General features: G+C 55.3%; 2 protein-coding genes and 1 non-coding gene across 5 annotated transcripts in view; 1 reads left to right on the top strand and 2 right to left on the bottom strand.

Moving 5' to 3' along the window:
- ELAPOR1 (endosome-lysosome associated apoptosis and autophagy regulator 1) overlaps window positions 1-439 on the bottom strand; it is a 94,481-nt gene extending 94,042 nt beyond the window's left edge. Inside the window, exon 1 of one of the 2 annotated variants that reach the window (XM_054026796.1) lies at window positions 233-439. In XM_054026796.1, the coding sequence (XP_053882771.1) occupies window positions 233-379 (147 nt within the window). In that variant the 5' untranslated portion in view covers window positions 380-439. The remainder of the gene's footprint in view (window positions 1-232) is intronic. The other variant, XM_054026797.1, reaches the window with a different exon arrangement.
- Window positions 440-1,281: 842 nt separating this feature from the next.
- CFAP276 (cilia and flagella associated protein 276) lies at window positions 1,282-14,189 on the top strand. 2 transcript variants are annotated; one of them, XM_054026798.1, is made up of 5 exons: window positions 1,282-1,409; window positions 2,651-2,767; window positions 6,376-6,491; window positions 9,534-9,667; window positions 10,392-14,188. In XM_054026798.1, the coding sequence occupies exons 1-5, from the start codon at window positions 1,329-1,331 to the stop codon at window positions 10,460-10,462; spliced, it is 519 nt and encodes a 172-aa protein (XP_053882773.1). In that variant the 5' UTR covers window positions 1,282-1,328; the 3' UTR covers window positions 10,463-14,188. The 2 variants fall into 2 exon arrangements, with proteins under 2 accessions (XP_053882773.1, XP_053882774.1); XM_054026799.1 differs by lacking the exon at window positions 2,651-2,767 and having other exon boundaries at window positions 10,392-14,189.
- Window positions 14,190-15,256: 1,067 nt separating this feature from the next.
- On the bottom strand, window positions 15,257-15,597 carry LOC128837540 (small Cajal body-specific RNA 2). The gene has a single exon (XR_008444978.1). It is a non-coding gene; the product is annotated as a small Cajal body-specific RNA 2 (non-coding RNA).
- Between the last annotated feature and the right edge of the window lie 324 nt (window positions 15,598-15,921).

Raw genomic sequence — 15,921 nt, 5'->3', positions numbered from 1 at the left:
AACCCTCTAGATCACTGCCCGGTCTAGGACAAGCAGACCCCGTCCACAAAGCCCCTCCTTCCTCACCTCTATAGCCCTGATCACCCCTTACAAGACCCCCCTCACCCTGCCGCAGTGCCCGTCTCTAGCACCCCGATGGACAACTCAGATCCCCCTCCCCAAGACTAGGAATCACTCCCCCGCCTCCGGTCCCTCCAGCCTGCAGGGCTCCGCCCGGTCCGCACTCCCCTACCTCCTTGCAGGCGTGCAGCTCCCGCTCCTCGCCCCGGCTCCCCTGGATGGCGGCCCCTGCCCAGAGCAGCAGCAGCAGCCTGAGCCCGGCCCGGAGGCGGCGGCAGCAACAACCTGCGGACGGACGCTGCCGGCCAGCCCCAGCCATGGTGCAGCAGCAGCGACCGTGCTGCGAGGCGTCAGCGGGGCTCAGGTGCAGCCACCGCGGGGAGGCAGGAGGACGCCGGAGCCCCGCCCAGCCCCGCCCCCGGCAACCGCCGTCGCGCGCACCTGGGCCACGCACCTGCGGCTCGAAAGATGCGCCCACGCTGCGCGTGCCAAGGCAGCCCCAGCCCCAGATGCGCACCGAGCTCGGGTGCAACACGCCGCGAGGCCAAATCTGCGCTCTCCTGTGTGCAAAGCCCCGGGCCCGTCTAGTCCCCGCCTAGCTTTGTCGCTCTCCTCGTGCAGATTTAGTCCTTCCTGGAGGCGCGCACTGTCATCCTTTAGCCTCAGCATTAATTACCTGTTTTTGCACGTTCATTCCCCCCCCCCCCCCAAGTTTAGTCCCATGTAGGTTTTCGCACTCAGGCCTTTGTTCTGCCTCTGCGCCGCGTGTCTCGTTACGCACATGGGCATCTTCCCTGCAAAATTAGATTCCCCCGCCCCCCTTTGCAACAGCCCTTTGCTTGGCCCGCGGATTTGGGTGTAGCCCCTCTACAGCTTGGGGACGCGGGGCCATGCAGTGCCCAGCCATGTGTAACAAAGCGAGCGGGGGGTGGGGGAGGAGGTATGGCGGCAGCAGGTTTTAAAATAAACGCTGTGCAGGCTGGTGCTTGGCCCTTCCAGGCGCAGTTTCCATCCATGCCTGACTTTCTCCGCATCTTTCCTTGCAATCTTCCCGCACAGTCCTTCCATGCCCAGCGCTACAGCCCAGCGCGGCCCCCTGGATTGCTCTCACCCTCCCTGCAGGCCGCCCCGCCGCGCTGCTCTTTCCAGCCACCAGGGGGAGCCCCAGCGCCAGAGCTTCCTCCTCGGAATCCCCGGGGACCGTCACCTGGCAACCGCGGCCGGGCTCGCAAACAAGCCGCGAGGAGCGCTGCTGTGCCCGGCGCAGGATGCCGCCCACCCGGGACCCCTTCCCCTACCCCCGCTACGAGAACGAGGACACCTTCACGGGCCGGGCCAGGTCGGGCCAGGTAAGGTCCCCGCCCCCTGCTGGGCTGCCCGAGTTCCTACCGGGACCTTCATGGGCCCAGCTCCGGCCCAACCTGCACCCCGCTGCCCCCCCCCATCCCCGCTGCCAACATGCAGCCACCTCTGGTGGGAACAGGGCAGCTGGTGAACAGAGCGGCTGCTAGGAAGGGAAGGATCTAAATTGGGGAGACGGGATCCAGAATCCAGTGTCTGTTGTGAAAGATTTAGCCTCAGTTTCCCCTGTTGTTTACCTGCAACTTTCACATGACAACAAACTGGCCGGGGTCAGGGGAGAGACACTGCCTGAAACTACTTTTGACTCCTATATCTATCTATCTATATAAATAAAATAAATAAATAAATAAATAAAATGCCTGGCTTGCAAGTCAGCTGGGTCCCTTTGAAATCAGCTTTTCAGTGTTTGAGTCAGGCTCAACTCCCCTTCTTCATGAGCTACTTAGAAACAGGGCCTGAGTTCAGCTGCTGTCCAGGTGCTAGTGTGCAGAGCTCACTGTGGACTCTGACCTTTCACCAGAGTTTGATACTCCAGCCCTGTGTTAAAAAAAGGAGCAAACTGAAAACAATCAAGAATCCCACAACTCTGCAAACAAGAGAAGTGAGGCCAGATCTTCACTAGCAGAGGAGCAAGGAATCTGAGTAGGCAGAAAGCAGCACGGGGTTTCTTGCGGGATTTAAACTATGTCAGAGGTTTGGCTTGGGCAGTCACTGGAAAGGGCTCTGGGCCGGGAAGGGGGGAGAACAGGAGTTACCTGTTTGCTCTGATGGGCAGTGGCTTTCACTGCCAATTATTTGTAGCCCCCCCCCCCCAACAGAGCAGTACAGACCCCATAGCTCTAGGGGCTGCACAAACACAGAACAAGATGGTCTCCGTCCCAAGAGAGCTGTTATGGCTCCTAACAGCCCAAGTGATGCCAGAGGTATAAACCTTCCTTGTTGCACCAGTATGACAGGTCTAGGCAGTGGCCTCCTGCACAGCCCTGCTGGCATGTAGAGGATGGGGGGCAGTGGATTCCCAGGCGTCCCAACTGCCTGCAGTCAAATCAGGGTTCCCCTTGCACCAGGCTGGGGCCAGAGGGCTAACTTCCTCTACATACAGAATCACCCACACCCCCACTGGAGTAGGGAGTGGTGCATGTGTCCGGAGGATGCCCTGATGCCAATGGCAAAGACCATCTGACAGCTGGTGTTCAGAGCACAAGTGGCTGACTGTTGTTTGTTCCAGACAGGCCCTTATGCTGAGCCCACCCACCTGGCCCAGCAGCAGGACCCCTGGAATCGCCTGCACAGAACACCCACCCTGTCCAGCACCAGAAAGGAAGTCTGGTATACAGAACCTGAGGTAGAGGCCCCCCAAGTGCCCCTCCATGCCGCCCTTTGCTGCTCCCTCCCCCTCCTCACCATCCCACATCCTCTGATTACCCTCCCGCAAAAGGCACAGCCTGAAATGGTCCAGAATTAGCAGATACAAGTTCCCCAGTGCACAGCCATCTCCTCGCCCAGGCTGGGCAGCCACACTGGCCGTGCCAAGGGCATAGTAAAGCCTTTCACCCGCAGCTGCATTGGTTTCCTTTCTGTGCTCCACTTGCTCCTCTGGGCTTTGCTTTCTGTCCAGCAGCATCCCAAGCCATGCCCATGTGCTGTTCCCACCCCAAGCATCAGAGACGAAGCGTGTAACATCCACGTTGCGAAGCATCCTGGACACCTCTCGGAACACTTTGCAGCTCTCCAAGTGCTTGACAAACATTAACCTCCCCTCGCAATCCTCCAGCCCTTGGGCAGAGGTGGATTAAGATTTACTGGGGCCCTGGGCACAAAACACCCCATTAAAATCCCAGACCTGCCTACTTTTTAACATGGGTGTAGTTTGGGGGCGGGGGGCCGCGTTGCCCCCTCAAACCACAAGCCCGGGCAGGTGCGGAGTGGTACCGGCAGAGGCTGTGCTTTGGGGGAGGGGGGGAGAGAACCGATAAAGTGATCAGCTCCCCCTTCATGAAGCAAGGTCCCTGCTGGCAGCACCAACCTCTGTCCAAGGAATGAGGGGAATCTTAGCCACCCCTCCGCATGAGAGCCGGCCCCTCTCCATGGCCCTGCCCCCTTTCTTCCCCCTGGAGGCTCCGCTGCCTGGTTGGGGTAGGGGTGTGTGGAGACACGGGCCAGTATTCTGCTCTCCAGCAACCTGGCCTCCTGCCCAGGGCAAGTGGAAGATTCGGGGCTCCCCACAGCAGCCTGGACTGCATGGGTGGCTCTTACCACTACCTGGCTCTCGCTTCCAGGCAGCCTGAGCAGGGGGCAGGGCCTTGGGGGGAGGGGGGGGAAGAGGAGGAGCAGGGGCAGGGCCACAGAGAGGGGCGGGGCCTTATTCCTCCCCTCTTCTACCAAATGTTCTGGTGCTCTTGCTGAGGGCCCCCAAATTGGCTGGGCCCCTGGGCACGGGCGTTGATCCCCCACTGCCCTTGGGTTAGATCTGTGTTACACAGATAGGGAAACCGAGATGCAGAAAAGTAAAACAACTTGCCCAGGGTGTGATGTTATAAGTGTAATAGAATATCTCATTGAAAGATGACAGGGCCAGAAAGAGTTAATTAACTCACAAACTGACCTGATCCATGGCCGAACTTTAGAGACTGGTTAGGAAGATATGTAAATGAATAGAACTTTGAAATACAAGTCTGCATTGTTAGAAATAGAAGGGTAGATTAATTGAGTGACCTCAGCTGGCTCCCACAGGCAGCATTGTCACAGTGACGTAGTCGGCAGCAACTGTGACAATGCTGCCTGTGGGAGCCAGCTGAGGTCACTCGATCAGGGTCAACTGCAAACAGAACAGGGAAAACAAACCCCAAACGCTGGTGGATATTCCAATACTTTGATTTACCAAGCCAGCACAAAACAGCTTCTATAGTACCTCACTGGTTACTCAGAAGTCCAAATAATGCAGTTCCCTTAAAATACCCAGCCTCAGGCTTCCATCCAGACACACATCAGATATGATGATGATGATTACTGAAAATCTTATCTCATCATATAAACTAAAAGGTTCTTCCAAACCCAAAGGATCAGCCACACACCCAGGTTCAATTATAACTTAGATCTTACCCAAAATACACGCTTATAGCCAATTCTTATTAACTAAGCTAAAATGTATTAAAAAAAAAAGAGTGTGTTGGTTAAAAGTTCAATATACATACAGACTTGAATTCAATTCTTGAGGTCCAGATACACAGCAGAGATGAGCTTGTAGTTGCCAAAAGTCCTTTTAGAAATAGTCCATAGGTTATAGTCCAATGTCCATATTCAGGGTGACTCCGATCAGTGACTGGGGATCTCAATCCTTGTGGCTTAAGGTTTCCCCCTCTTGAAACCTAAAGCAGATCTGAGATGAAGAAGGATCATGTCCCAGAGTTTTTATACATTTCCTGCAGCCTTTTGGCCTGAGAAAACAATAGGCTTAACCAGGGCCGGCTTTAGCAAGAGCGGGGCCCGATTCCTGGGGGCAGGGCTTGCTGCAAACCCCACCCCCAGGACCCGAGCCGCGCCGTGGGGGGGGGGGACAGGGGGACCCGAGCCGCGGGGGGGGACGGACCCGAGCCGCGGGGGGGGACGGACGGAGACGGGGAGCCGAGCCGCGCCGCGGGGGGGACCCGAGCCGCCCCCAGGACCCGAGCCGCGCCGCGGGGGGGGGAGACGGGGGGACCCGAGCCGCGCTGTGGGGACGACCGGAGCCGCGCCGCGGGGGGGGGACGGGGGGGACCCGAGCCGAGCAAGCCGCGGGCTGGAGCCAAGCCGGGCCAGAGCCGCTGGGGCCTGCGGGAACGGGCCGCGCCTCCCCGGAGCCCTTCTTCCGCCCCCACCCCACCCCAGCTTACCTCGTGCTGCCGGCCCGCCCCTGCTTCCTCTCAGACTTCCCGCAAATCTCTGATTCGCGGGAAGCAGGGGAGGGGGCGGGGCGTGCAGGGGAGGGGAGGAGGGGCCGGGGAAGTGAGCTGGGGGCGGGGTTGATAGCTGCAGCGCGGGGCCCTCTTGGCGCGGGGCCCAATTCAGCTGAATCGGCCTAAAGCCGGCCCTGGGCTTAACTCTCCTTCTCCCAAACATCCTGGCAATTAGCACAGGGTAATTTATCCATTAAACAGTTCAGATACAGGTTACCACAATCTTCAAAGAGACATATAGACAATAATACTATTTCACTTAAGTGTCTTCCTAAATGTTAATATTCCTTTTTTGATCTTTGAATCAAAGCTATAGCAATAGACAAGACTTGTTTGCTTACATCACAGGACCTGAGCAAACATCTCCCCTTCTACCTCTAACAATGCAGGCTGCATTTCAAAGCTCTATTCATTTACATATCTTCCGAGGGATAGCTCAGTAGTTTGAGCATTTGCCCACTAAACCCAGGGTTGTGAGTTCAGTCTTTGTGGGGGGGCTATTGAGGGATCTGGGGAAAAAAAAGAAATCTGTCTGGGGATTGGTCCTGCTTTGAGCAGAGGGTTGGACTAGATGACCTCCTGAGGTCCCTTCCAACCCTGATATTTTAAAGTTCGGACATGGGTCAGGTCAGTCTGTGAGCTAGTTAACTCTTTCTGGCCCTGTCACCTTTCAATGAGATATTATATTACACTTAGAACATCACAACAGGATCACACAGTGGGGCTGTGGCAGAGATGAGAGAGTAGGACTTAGGTGTTCCAGAACTCACTGCTCTGCTCTAACCACTCAGACCCATCCCCTCCCCAGAGCTGGGTGCACAGCTCTGGAGTCCTGACTCTAACCAGCAGAATAACAGAGAGAAAGTCTTCCCTGTGTAACTCCCCACAGCCAGTGAGTGCAGCAGAATGTAATTTGTCCCCTGCCTCAGGTGAAGCCCTCGCAGCACCCAGGGATGAGGCACCTTTACCAGGCTTGTCAGAGGCTCGGTCTAGTAACTCTCTCTGAACCCTTCTGCAGGTTCCCAGAGACAGCCTGGATTTTAAGCTGACTTCACTCTACAACCACCACAAGGAGCAGCTCAGAGACAAGAGCCAGATTGTCATCCACAAGGAGACCCTCTTGGATGTCCATGGGTGAGCAGGAGCAAGCGGCCTTTTCTCGATCTCAGACAGGGCACAGCCTCCTCTGGGAGCAGCTATTGGTGACAGCGAATGCCCCAGTCTGCTCACAGCTGCAAGGCTGTTTGCCCCATCCTCTTTGGGGGGCAGAGCCAGGGCTACTGCAGTCCTGGGGCTGACTTCGCTCATCCCCCCTTAGCCTCAGGGAAGTGTGGCCTAATGGTCAGAGTCAGTCCGACTGCCCTGGGCTCTCTGGTAGGGTGGAACGTTAAACAGTCTAGGGTCTGATGGCCTGGTTCAGCAGACGAATGCAAGCCTCTTGGCCTAAGGTGGGAAGACTGCCACCCCGAGGGTGGGGTTGGCAGCAGGGGGTAGGAGAATCCAGGCCCACCCTACTCCACCAGGTCCCAGCCTAGGGCCCTAACAGTGGCAGAACTTACCGCCACTGGGTATGGGGGGATCCCACCACAACACAGTGACAGCATTCAGCCTAATAGGTCATCCCCCTGAGCCACTTCCTACCCCATCTCCTCGTGTGGTGGTCCTGGCATCCCCAGCATCCCAGGGTTCATCAGTGTGGGCAGTTCCCAGCAGCTCCAACCCCTCTTGGGCATCTTCCATCACATCTAGCTTCTGCGGTCTGGAGATTCATCAGCTCCTGCATCCTTCCTCTTCAGCAGTCAGCCCCAACTGAGCTGAGTTGCTCCCTTTTATACCTGGGTTCCGAGTGGCTCAGGGTCATGGCCTCTTTGGCCCATAGGGTGGGCTTAACTCCTGCTGGACCAGTGAGGGGCTAGCAGGAGCACCGCCAGCTTTTTTGCCGTCCTAGGTGGCGGAAGGTCCCGCCCCGAAATGCCACCACAGTCGCCGCCCCCCAAATTGTAGGTCGCCTAATGGGTTGCGCCGGCCCTGGGGGCTAGTGTGCCCTATCACAAGCCTACATCCTGCAGAAGCTTCTGGCCTCTTGGCTTGTGCATGGAGGAGGTCTAAGCATAGGTTCAGTGGTGCTGCAGGGTCACTATGGGGAGGGAAGGCACCTCCCTGGCAACAACTCCCAAAATGACCCTGCCCCAGCAGCTCACCTTCAGTCAATACAGATGAAGACTCCAGCTCCTGGTTCGCAACTTCCGCAGCCATCTGACCCAAGCAACCAACTGTACCAGGTAGTGCCCAGATTCCCCCGCATTCCAACCCACCATCAGCCTTGGGCTGTGCCCACTTACCTGGGGTTTGGAGCAGCCCAGACTCCAGTGCACGGGAGCTGGGCACCACCCTGGGGCAGATGGGGAATGGGGTGGGGCAGAAGTTCTCAGTCACAAAGTCCTAGTATTGGCATGTAGCCCAGCATGCTGCTAGCCCATCACAGTGTTGGCAGCACCAGGGACGGGGAAACCTAGGAGAGCTGGTGTGGACAGGTCTGATAGTGCCCCCGGTACCACAACAGAAGAGTGGGGTGTTTGAAGTTAATGACTAGCGGGGGGCTTCAGAGTCCATATGCCGCAGCTAGTTACAGAACAATGCTACAGAGAGACGGGGTTGCAGCCTAGACCCAAAAACGCAGGACTCCTGGGACAGAAGAGCTGCTCTGTTTACCTCAGGTTTGGGCATTCGAGGCTCATGGGAGAGTAGCTCCTTTGAACAGCCTGTGGCCTTGCCTGGGGCTCCTGCCACATTTCTCCCCAGCAGCACAAATCCTGGCCCTGCAGAGCATTACGTAAACTCAGGGCAGCCCTGACATCAGCAAATCACTTGGCCAGCACAAGCTTAGGCACTACCTTACCTGCTGTCTACCTCGCCAGCTTGCTGGGTGCTTCAGGATGAGTAGCATGGCCTTGGTCACACTGACTGGTGCTCTGAAAGGGCTCCATTGTTGGGCAGCACACTGGTGAGTCCCCACTAGGTACCAGCTGATCACCGGGATGCCTGCGGTTTGTAGCTAATTGCACTAAGCGCCTGTGCCTGGGATACAAGCCAGCTGGAAGGATTCCATGGTAGCTGGTGGCAGCCTCTTGCTGGGCCAAAGAACAGCTACCAATGCTGTATAAAAGCTAATGGACCCCTGCTCAGGAGAACAGAACAGAAACCTCAGCCTGAGCTTGCTTCCTCAGTCCCCCACGCCACATCTTCCTAGCTCTGCCTCCAGCTCCCCAACCACTAGCCACCCTGCCCTCTTCTCATACGCTGGGGTGGTAACAAGCTGAACTTACCTCTGGGAGCCAGCAGAACTTATTCGGCAGCTTTTTACAGGCGTCCAATCCCTGTGGGCCTTGGGGGGGCTGTGGCAGAGCCTTGTGTCCCAGAGGCGCAATCACAGACCCTGGCCACAGTGTTGCTGTTAATTGTCAATTTCCCCCTCTCCCTACAAATGGAGGAGGAGGAGGAGGCAGAACCAAGCAGGATATTGTGCTCTTTGCAGTGTTGCCAACTGTTGTGATTGTATCACACCTCTTGCAATATTTGGTGTTTTTCCTCAAGTCCCAGCTCCTGGAGTGGGAGATTCTCAGCTTTTATTTAAACAAAGTACATTTCCAGCTCTCCGGGCTGCAGAGAAAAGCTTGGAAATGTGCCCTGAGCTTGACCAGAGAGGCTTAGAAAGCAGGAGGCAAAGAAACCCAAAAGCATCATCTGGAAAGTCTTGTGGCTTTTGGGGGGGCTCGCTCCTGACTTTTGAACCCTTGGGGCCGGTAATGCTGCACCTGACAACAATCAAGAGGCAATTAATACATGCAAGATGACCACATTATTGTTACCATGGGCATGTTGCTACAGGGGGAAGAAAGGTCTGATCAGGTTTTTCCCCTTTGAAAGCTCTCAGTCCTGCAGTCAGACCCAGTAGCCTGGATAGCTGCAGGGAGCGGCTGTTCCCTTTGTCAGGAGCCCTAAGCGAATGCACTAAACCCACCCAGATGGTTCTTTGTGTTACCGTAGCGCTGGGGGGCACAACCAGAATGCAGGTGGCATGGTGCTGGACATGTACCTAGTAAGAGCTGGCCTCTGCCCCAGGGAGCGCAGAGTCTGGAATTCTAATGCCTCTCCCTCCCCTCCTGCCTACTCCAGAGCACTGAAGGGTCTCGAGCCTGTGAAGGAACCCGAGCTGCCCCCAGTGGAGCACCGTACAGCCAGGGGCCTGTCTATGAGATGCTGGGTCAGCCCCACAAAGGAGTCGATCCACAGCATTGAGGGAGCCATCGGTAAGGGCAACAGGCAGCTGCCTGTGCCTCCATCTTAATGGAGATCAGCCAATGGGATGGGCCTCAAAATGTGTCGCAGCCCACAAGGTTGAGAGTCTGGGAGGGTCAGGGACAGGCTGGCGGGGCAGTAACAAAGGGCCCACTCCCTTAGTGCGGGGCACTGTGGAGGCTGTTCCTCTGCACTGCTACCGTCACAGCCACATGGGGATCCCAGCTCCAGTGTGGCTGTGGTGTGGGGCTGCCTGGGCAAACCCTGTCCTAGCTACGTGACAGGAACTATTCTGCAAGGATCAGTGGCTGCCATTACTTATCGGCAGGACCCCAGGCAATGAGGCCCAGAGATTAGGTGGCTGTCTATCTGTCAGAGGCACCGAGTACCCACTGAAGAGACTCTCCCAAGGCCACCCAGTGAGCCTGTGTCAGAACTGGCGATGCATGAGGCAGCATGACCTTATGGATAGAGCACTGGCCTGGGAGTCAGGAGACCTGGTCAGTGCCACCCACCTGTGTGACTTTGAGTGAATCATGGCACATCTCTGCCTCAATTTCCCCATCTGTATAATGGGAATAACGATGGTTCCCTTCCTTTGTGACATACTTGGAGATCTACGGCCACCATGATAACTACTAGAACCAGAGTCCCCGTTCACTCCAGCGTGAGGCCCAGCCTGATGCCACCTTCCACAGTTGGTAGTAGTAATCACATGACTTTCTCCTTCCCTAGAGTGTCCCCACACAGCTGCCACCAACAGTGGATACTCCCGCAAGGAGAACGGCAGCTTCTTCTCTCAGTAAGGAGTTTGCTGGCTTGTGCCCTTGCTGTGCGGCTCTGGACCCACTTCCAACTTGAGTGAACCTTCTTCTGTCTGCTCTGTGTGCATTAAACCCCTTCTGGTCAGCAAAGCTCGTCCAGAAAAACAGCCATGAACAGGGAGAGATTTTAATTTAATTTCAATCTTGTTTCCCTGTCCTCTTTGCTGCATTCATCCCTCCATGCTGGGTAACGTGGGGTACACAGCATCGCAGCAGGCAATACTGACCTTCGGGCATCAGCCCAGAATATGTTGTGCTACCTCTCCACCTCCAACATGGCTCCAGTCAGCCACCCAGGCCGGTCCTCTAATTCTGGGGGCCCAACTTGGTGCTTAGCACCCACAACCCCCAATAAAACCTGTAGGAACAGTGGGTAACCAATCAGACCCTTTATTAACTTGAGCTTCCAATAACCAGGGCTCCTAAAATTAGAGGCTGTTTTCCAGAAGCTGGCATGTAGGCATGAGCAGGCACCGCACGTGGCAGCGTGGTGGTTTATTCATTAAAGAACATTGGGGCATTCAATAAACTGAAAAGGCGGCAAATTCCAAACTAATACAAGGAAATATTTTTTTCACACAATAGATACTTAGCCTATGGAACTTGCTGTCACAAGAAGTTGAGGCCAAGAATTTGCAAGAGTTTAAAAGGATTGGGGATTTTTCTATGAAAATGAGAAAATCCAGAGTAGAGTCAATTCTGGCAGGGATATTAACCTTCCTGCTGCAGGGCTCAAACTCATCTTTATTAGAGACCAAGATGAGACCTAATGTGGGGGCAGATTACCCCCATTCTGCTATCCTAAGAGTCTAACACCACCCTGTAAAGCAGCTGGGGCTGGGCACTGCCAGAAACAGGGCTATATGGAGCCATGGGCTGATCCGTGCTGGGGGTTCTTATGCGCCTGCTGTTTGGGGATTAAATCATCATGGACAGAAATCCAGCTTCCCCACAAGATGCTTTTTAAATGATTTGTTTGGTCTCTTTCATGGCAGCGAGCTCATGCCTTGGCTCTGCCCTCTTGGGAAGAGTTGCTTTTCTTTGTCCTTACAATGGTTCCAGCATGGCTACACATATGTTGATCAGGTGTCATAGAATCATAGAATATCAGGGTTGGAAGGGACCTCTGGAGGTCATCTAGTCCAACCCCCTGCTCAAAGCAGGACCAATCCCCAGATTTTTGCCCCCGATCCCTAAACTGCCCCCTCAAGGATTGAACTCACAACCCTGGATTTATTAAAATGATGGAATCACGGGATGCTGCCATACATCCTCTCCATGGTGAGCAAATAGTCTTCAGCAAGGTAATTCAGGCCCCATGCGTAACACTCAGCACTAGCACATCTCCAGCCTGGAGCTTGAAAACACACCTGATGCTCAGTGCCAGGCAGCTAAAGGAGCCATCCCCCAGCTTTCTAAAATGAGCCAGTTTGGGGGAAGCCCAAACCAGGTTCATTCATTAAATTACCAGGTTAAAATAACCCAGATTAAGTGGATCTATAGTGGGGGTTTACACCTGCGCAATTAAATGGATTATTTATACTGGTGCAAAACAGCCATGTGCAGATCAATGGCTATACATGACACATCCAGCCTCAGGGTCAGGCCATAGGTGAAAGGAGTGTGATGATCTCAACTCTACAGCTGCTTTATATTTGACTGAACTCCTCTGGAGAATAGTTGGTCTCAGAGTAGGAGCAGCCAGTCAGAGATGAGGTGAGTAGAGTGAGGCAGATAAGGCTTGACAGAATTCAAGCACCTTCCCAATGTGGAAGATGCTACTGTAGCACTTGCCTGCATTACACCTCACACCAGCAGCTGCTCATTTCCCCCTCCATGTATGCCTCAGGAACAAGAGACCCATACACCAGTTTACTGCAGCTGTGGATCAGCTCCAGTGTTTATTCCTCTGCACTCATTGCTGGGCCAGCCCTGCGTCAGCCTGCACAATGGGGAAAGAGCAACTGTTGGCTCACTACATGATTCTTCACTCATTTGAAAAACCCTGTAGTTTCCATTAAAAAAAGTTCCTCTCTTGGCAATAGAAGAGGATGGCAGCAGGATGGATGGGCGGCTAACCAGCCTTCCAGAACCATGGCTCCAGCCAAATGTTACAGCAGCCAAAGGTGTGAACCTCACCACCCCCAATTCGCTTCAGTGCCACGTTAACCTCCAACTCCAGGCAGGGCTAAGGCACCTCTATGCTACAGGGACTAGCACCGCAGCAGGGGGGTTCTGACTAGCATGTCCCCAAGGCCAGGAGCTAGGTTGATGGACACTTTCTTCCATTCACCTTGCTGTGTCTACCCTGGGGTCCGGCATGGCACAGCAACTGCGCTGGAGTGTGGGTTTTGCAAACCTGTGAGCACCATAGCGATGTCAACCCAAAATGTAGGCCAGACCTCAGCAGAGGAGAAATCAGCTTGTGGTTTTGTCGCAGAGCTCCCCTCTGACGGGGGGAGAAGAAGGATTGGAACAGGGGTCTCCCACCTCAGGAGCTTGCCCAAATCCCTGGGCATTCTGCTGTGGGTCTCCTTCAATCTCTGAAGCCACTCTGCTTTGGATAATTAAATGTGAGTGGTGCATGGGGACTGGACCTCGGCCGTCCCTGAGCTAGTCAGTCTCTCCCTGGCCCAACACAACTTTCATAATTTAGCCACAGTGGTCCAGTTTCAAGAAGAGGGATTGAGAGAAAACCACATCACAGTATCCCCAGCCCTGCAGGCAAGATGGGCAGCTGATTCCTTTGGGACTTAGGCAAGAGACAGGCATCCACCCCCCTACAGGGAAGCAGCAACAGGCATCCAGGAACTTCACCCTGAAAACCAAGCAGGGCACCATGTTCAGGCTCAGTGAGAGTTCTGTGAATTACAGTGAGCTGAAAACTGGGATGTAGGAACCTGAATGCCAGCCTGAGCCCCCCCAAGTCCCTTTGTGGATCTGAGCCTTCATGACTTGCTTTTCCTGGAGTAGTGAAGCTCTCCCTGTGAGAGGCCACCAAGAGGCTGCTTCACCTGCTTGTATGGGGGTGATATGTATTACTACAGCTCATCAGCTCTTATGCAGTCTCACTGAAGTCAACATGCTCACTCAACTGTGCTAAGGGCAGCAGCCCTAGGGACTGGTTCATAGGATCGGGCCCCATGGTATGCGTGGTCAGAATGACACCTGCTAGGGTCTTGCCAGTGAAGCAGACAGTACCAGAGGGGTTCAGAGAGGCCACTGAAAGCATGCTCTGGGAGGGAGAGCTGAGCTAGATTTCAGTGCCCCTTTAACACCATTATGTTTTAGTGATTGGGGGGTGGTAATAAGCCATTGACAGAGAACCTCAGTCACTGGGCATTGCTGTGTTTCTCCACCCCCTGCCTGAAACCAGCTTGCTCTCACACCCATTTCAGCCCTGCTCCCCACATTTGCTGTAAGATCATCCCCATTACCTTCAAGCTGTTTGCACTAGGCTGTGCAACACAAGTGTCCCCAGGATACTCCTGAGCTACTCCTCAGCTTGACAGAGTACTGCGCTCCCAGTGCTGGGAGTTCACACAACACACCCACAATACCAACCCGGTCACCCCAGGACACACATGCCAAGCAGGAAGCAGGATGGCCTTGGGTGCCAAAACAAAAATGTACTCTCAGCAATTGCCCTGGAAGGGCCAAAAGTGCAGGAAAAATAACCAAAGGGTGGAGCCCTTGAAGTGGTTTTAATACTGAGAGCTATAAACTCTTGTAGGAGCTTTGAGCAAAGACCATCTTCCCCCCCTTCCTCTCACCCCCCCAATTACAGTCACCCATTAACCTAGGATCAGGATCATTTATTTTCTTTGGGAGATTATTAAGCTACTCCAGCCTGCATGCAATTTGGGGAGCTGCACACCAGAGATTACAAAGAGGATATTAAGGAGTGGAGGGTAGCACAGTGTGGCTCAGATTTTGAAAGCTCAGTTCCCTTCACAGCATTAAAACAAAGGGCCAGATCTTCTGTACTCTGCATGTTGAGCCTGCTTGAAAACCTCCCCCCACTGTGAGTGCAGAGCACATCCAAGTGTGGGCCTGTTACTGGCAAAGCAGCGTATCTAGGGGCACTGCTCAAGTCTAGCTAAATACCAGAGCCACGCAGCTATATCACCCTGTGGTCAATGGGGCAGGATAACAACAGGCTACCACCAGCCACCGTGGGCACTACCACCACGTTTAAATGCAGATTTACAATAATTTTATTTGTTTATTATGAGTTTGATCCCCATCCCCTCCAAACCCCCCGCCCAGCAGGAAGCCCCCAGAGCCGCATGCATTCTTTAGGAAGGAATGAAGGGCCATGTGTTCCAGGGACAGATGGAGCCCAAGCTTGGCTGGGGCTGCTGGCCAGACACCGTAGGGCTCCAGGGTACAACGCTTCACAGTGAATACAGCGGCCCAGGCGGCTCATTGAGTCGGCTGCTCGTGGGCCCAGGAATGTTGATCAGGGTCTCCCCGCGTGCAGCCCCAGGCAGGGCTAGGAAGCTGCCCAGCAACCCCGCTCCTCATGGGCCTCCCGCGGGCGGCTGGAAGGGGAGTTACTACCCTGGGGCGACCCTCTGAACAAAGCCACCAGCGGCTGCTCTGCAGCACTTGTTCCGCGCCCTGAGTGTCAGCGCTGCGCTGCCCGGAACCCCCCCCCAGGCTCGCGCCGCGCGCGCGCACACCCACAGCGTGGGGCTCGCGCCGCGCGCGCGCACACCCACAGCGTGGGGCTCGCGCCGCGCCCTCCCCCCACGCTGCCCCGGGCAGCCGGGCTCAGATCAGAATCGCCTCGATACTCATGGGCCGGGGGCTCGGGCCAGCGCGGACCCACCCCGCAGCCTCGTCTATCTGATCGACTCATCACCTCTGAGCGCCGGGCGGGCCGGCTGCGGCCTTCAATTCTGCCCCGCACAGCGCCCGCAGGCTTCGCGGGAGGGGTCTTCTCATCTCGGGCCGGGCGGCCGCCCCCGGCCCGATCGAATAAGATCAACGTGTAGGCGAGATCCCTGCAGGGCCGCACGCTGCACACGCACCCCACCACCCCTACACACGCACCCCACGCACGCACCCTCAGATGCACACTTATTCCCCCGCACACTCACACTCCATTCGCTCCCCTGCAGTGCTCCGCGTGCGCAGCAACTCCCTTTTATATAGCTTAGGGCCGCACTGCATCATGGGAGCACCAGCTGCCTCCATAGAGCTCTCCCCAGACGGGCCGCGGCCTCTCGGGCGCCCTCTTCGGCCGGGAGGATTCCACGCAACTCTCCCATGCGAACTGCTGCTTTTCACCTTCAGCTCCTTTTGCCCCCAGCCAGGACCGGGGCCGGGTGAGCGGGAATCGGGACATCTCCGCATCTCCAGCCAACAACATCATTTTAACATAATTTAGAACCAAGGATTAGCTGAAAACATGTTAGTTTGAGGGGAGATGTTAA

Source organism: Malaclemys terrapin, chromosome 4 (assembly GCF_027887155.1).
Source record: "Malaclemys terrapin pileata isolate rMalTer1 chromosome 4, rMalTer1.hap1, whole genome shotgun sequence".
NCBI lineage: Eukaryota > Metazoa > Chordata > Testudines > Emydidae > Malaclemys > Malaclemys terrapin.
The sequence above is the reverse complement of the archived record's forward strand: the minus strand, read 5'-3'. Positions and strand labels throughout refer to the sequence as shown.

Excerpts from the sequence above, each read along its gene's own strand:
- CFAP276 (XM_054026798.1), top strand. The coding sequence starts at position 1,329 with ATGCCGCCCACCCGGGACCCCTTCCCCTACCCCCGCTACGAGAACGAG. Across the intron at positions 6,492-9,533 it reads ACCCTCTTGGATGTCCATGG|AGCACTGAAGGGTCTCGAGC; the intron begins GTGAGCAGGAGC and ends TGCCTACTCCAG. Across the intron at positions 9,668-10,391 it reads CAGCATTGAGGGAGCCATCG|AGTGTCCCCACACAGCTGCC; the intron begins GTAAGGGCAACA and ends CTCCTTCCCTAG.